Source organism: Cupressus sempervirens, chromosome 7 (assembly GCF_028749045.1).
Source record: "Cupressus sempervirens isolate cs-2001-9-10 chromosome 7, ASM2874904v1, whole genome shotgun sequence".
NCBI classification, from domain to species: domain Eukaryota; kingdom Viridiplantae; phylum Streptophyta; class Pinopsida; order Cupressales; family Cupressaceae; genus Cupressus; species Cupressus sempervirens.
In genome coordinates this window covers 322,345,306-322,347,820 of record NC_143124.1, presented here as the reverse complement: position 1 = coordinate 322,347,820, position 2,515 = coordinate 322,345,306, and the positions used below count along the sequence as shown (strand labels likewise).

Below are 2,515 nucleotides of genomic sequence, written 5' to 3'. Positions count from 1 at the left end.
TCAGGCACGATGTTTCCAGATATAAATAATTTCAGAAAACCATTTTTGAACTATTTAGCTAAGGACAACATTAGCTGTAAAATAGTCATCGTAGGTTTATGTTTAAGTTTCCCGTGACTCTTCTAGAAAGATGTATGTTATAGATTATTAATGAAGAATAAGAAGATAGGAAGAGGCGCTACAGATCATTTCTATTACTGACAATAAAGTATTCCTTCTTGCTTTTTCTTAAAAGAAGATTGAAACTGAAATCTAATATTTATTTATGAGGAACATATATATTTTTATTATAATGTGTCATTAATAATATGCCTCAGTGACTTGTTTTCATATTTTATAACCAGTGATTGCGATTCTGATAAAGAGTATACATATATATAAATAGATAGAGGTCACTTGTGTGTAATGCGGCTTCATTTTCCACGTTATTATCATCACTCTTAGTACATAGTATAGCTGTCTTCAACTTACTGCATTCCTCCCCCATTAAATGCACTAAATGTCAGTCCCCTCATTATCTAGTCTAACAATTTCAAAGATACCCATCGTCATTCGAGTACGTATGAACGCACAACTGGCACATTAAGGACCACAAATGTTACTGCCCTTTAACAAATTGGTAAGTCAGACGTCATTTTCAATGACGTGCATTCAGTCTGGTAGCCATCTGAATCCCTCTATATGAAGGTCCTTCCCTTCTCATATTCTGAACAAGAAAAAATCATGGCTATACAGATGAAAAACCTTGCCCCGCTGCTCCTGTGTGTGGGTCTGCTCAGCCTTTTTGTAGCCCCTGGTTCGGTATACTAATTTTCTCTTTTCTACAATTATACTATTTCTGTAATAGTTTATCAAATTTTTCGTAAGGTAATTCAAATTTATCTTTTAATTGTATTAGTTTCTCAATTTTTTCAAAGATCTTATAAATTTGGTTTTCTCATGGATATATAAAATCACGCTCATGCTCATGGATGGATCATGAGAATGTATAAATGAAGAGAAATAAATAGGTGTCTAGTTGATGAGAATTATTAGTAATATTCATTTTAATTAGAAAGAGATACTTGTGAAGTTTTCCTCATGAAACATAACTGAATGAGTTTTATTGAATTCTGAAAGAGTTTTATTGAATTCTGACAGCCATGCCTCTATATTTTAAGGGAAGGGCATACCCTATATTTTAAGGGCCTATAATTTTATGGGCCCTAGCCCCCTAGCCATTTTATGGCCCCTATAAGCCTACCATTCTATAGGCTCCTCTGGCTATGAAGACCATGATGCCTACATATCCCCACTCGTATAGGTCTACGTGGATCGGACTATAGAAGAAATTCTTTCTTTCATCATAGGATAACTATCTAAACTATGCTGAACTTCACATTTACTATCTTTTTAGTCAACTTGATCTGCTAGTTCCCTCAATTCTCTTTTATAGAAATATCACTCTACTCCTAATTTCATAAATAAATTATCCAATTTTGTTTTCCTTGACTTTAGCGTGAACTAAACGTTTCATGTCTTTAAAAAAACACTATCATATAATCAATTCTGTTTTTCTGGGATACTATGTTTGAATCCTAATTTTTTCGTATTGGCAGGGAGAAGATGTGATCGTAACGTTTGTAATGGTTCAACATGCTGAATATGGAGAAGTGTTTAAGATCGTTGGAAACACTACCGTCCTGGGTAACTGGGAGCCTACTGATGTGAGCAACATGACATGGACTCCTGGCGATGCCTGGGCCACTTCTGTGGTAAACTTTCTCTCTCTCTCGTTTTAATCATGAATGTATTGATTTTAATCATGAGTGATTATTTGTTTGTTTTGTAAAAAGACATTGACAAAGGGAGTACCATACGAGTACAAACCAATGGTGGTGAGCTCTGACAGTGGGAACAATGTGTGCTGGGCGCCAGATAGTAACCGCCCACTAAGCGTTCCTGTAGATTATGCTGATTCCAATTATGTGGAAACAGTGTTTTGGAAGGTGTCTTGCGGTTATGATTGTCATTCCACCACTGCTTGCTCTGTTACAGGGACGATCTTGGGCCCTCTTCACCAGGCTGTGTGATAATTTAAATGTAATGAAGGAGTGCATCGACTAATAATCTTTCTTTCCCTTTGTTCATACAATAAGTGTTGCGCTGCGTATCTATGTATTATCTGTCGTATGAGAGACAATATATTACTATGTGCTGTGTTAGTGTTTCTATGTCTTAAATAAATTCGTAAGAAATTGCATCTCCGTGTAATGACTACTTTCATTAATAGAAATTGGGAATCGGAGGAAGGCCTTAGTGGTTTGACTGATTTGAAATTTGTTTCTAGGGTTTTTCGGGGCGTTAAGAGAACCTAACGTAGGAAGAACTATAGATTTGAAGAGAATATTCTTCTTGCTCAAAGACCTACCCATCCAAATAATTAGGGTTGAAGGGATTTTTTAATTTTATGTTCCTTGGGAGTATCGATAGCTCATAAGTGATCATTATTTCCTCTACGCTTCCCATTCCTTCG

The 2,515-nt window shown here is 35.7% G+C and overlaps 1 protein-coding gene across 1 annotated transcript; it reads left to right on the top strand.

The window, feature by feature from the left end:
• Positions 1-708: 708 nt before the first annotated feature.
• Positions 709-2,246, top strand: LOC149546710 (AA13 family lytic polysaccharide monooxygenase NCU08746-like). The gene is made up of 3 exons (XM_089791316.1): positions 709-801; positions 1,599-1,754; positions 1,836-2,246. Exons 1-3 carry the CDS (start codon positions 724-726, stop codon positions 2,070-2,072), a joined length of 471 nt encoding a protein of 156 aa, XP_089647442.1. The 5' UTR covers positions 709-723; the 3' UTR covers positions 2,073-2,246.
• Positions 2,247-2,515: the final 269 nt, after the last annotated feature.

Excerpts from the sequence above, each read along its gene's own strand:
- LOC149546710 (XM_089791316.1), top strand. The coding sequence starts at position 724 with ATGGCTATACAGATGAAAAACCTTGCCCCGCTGCTCCTGTGTGTGGGT. Across the intron at positions 802-1,598 it reads TTTTTGTAGCCCCTGGTTCG|GGAGAAGATGTGATCGTAAC; the intron begins GTATACTAATTT and ends TCGTATTGGCAG. Across the intron at positions 1,755-1,835 it reads ATGCCTGGGCCACTTCTGTG|ACATTGACAAAGGGAGTACC; the intron begins GTAAACTTTCTC and ends TTTTGTAAAAAG.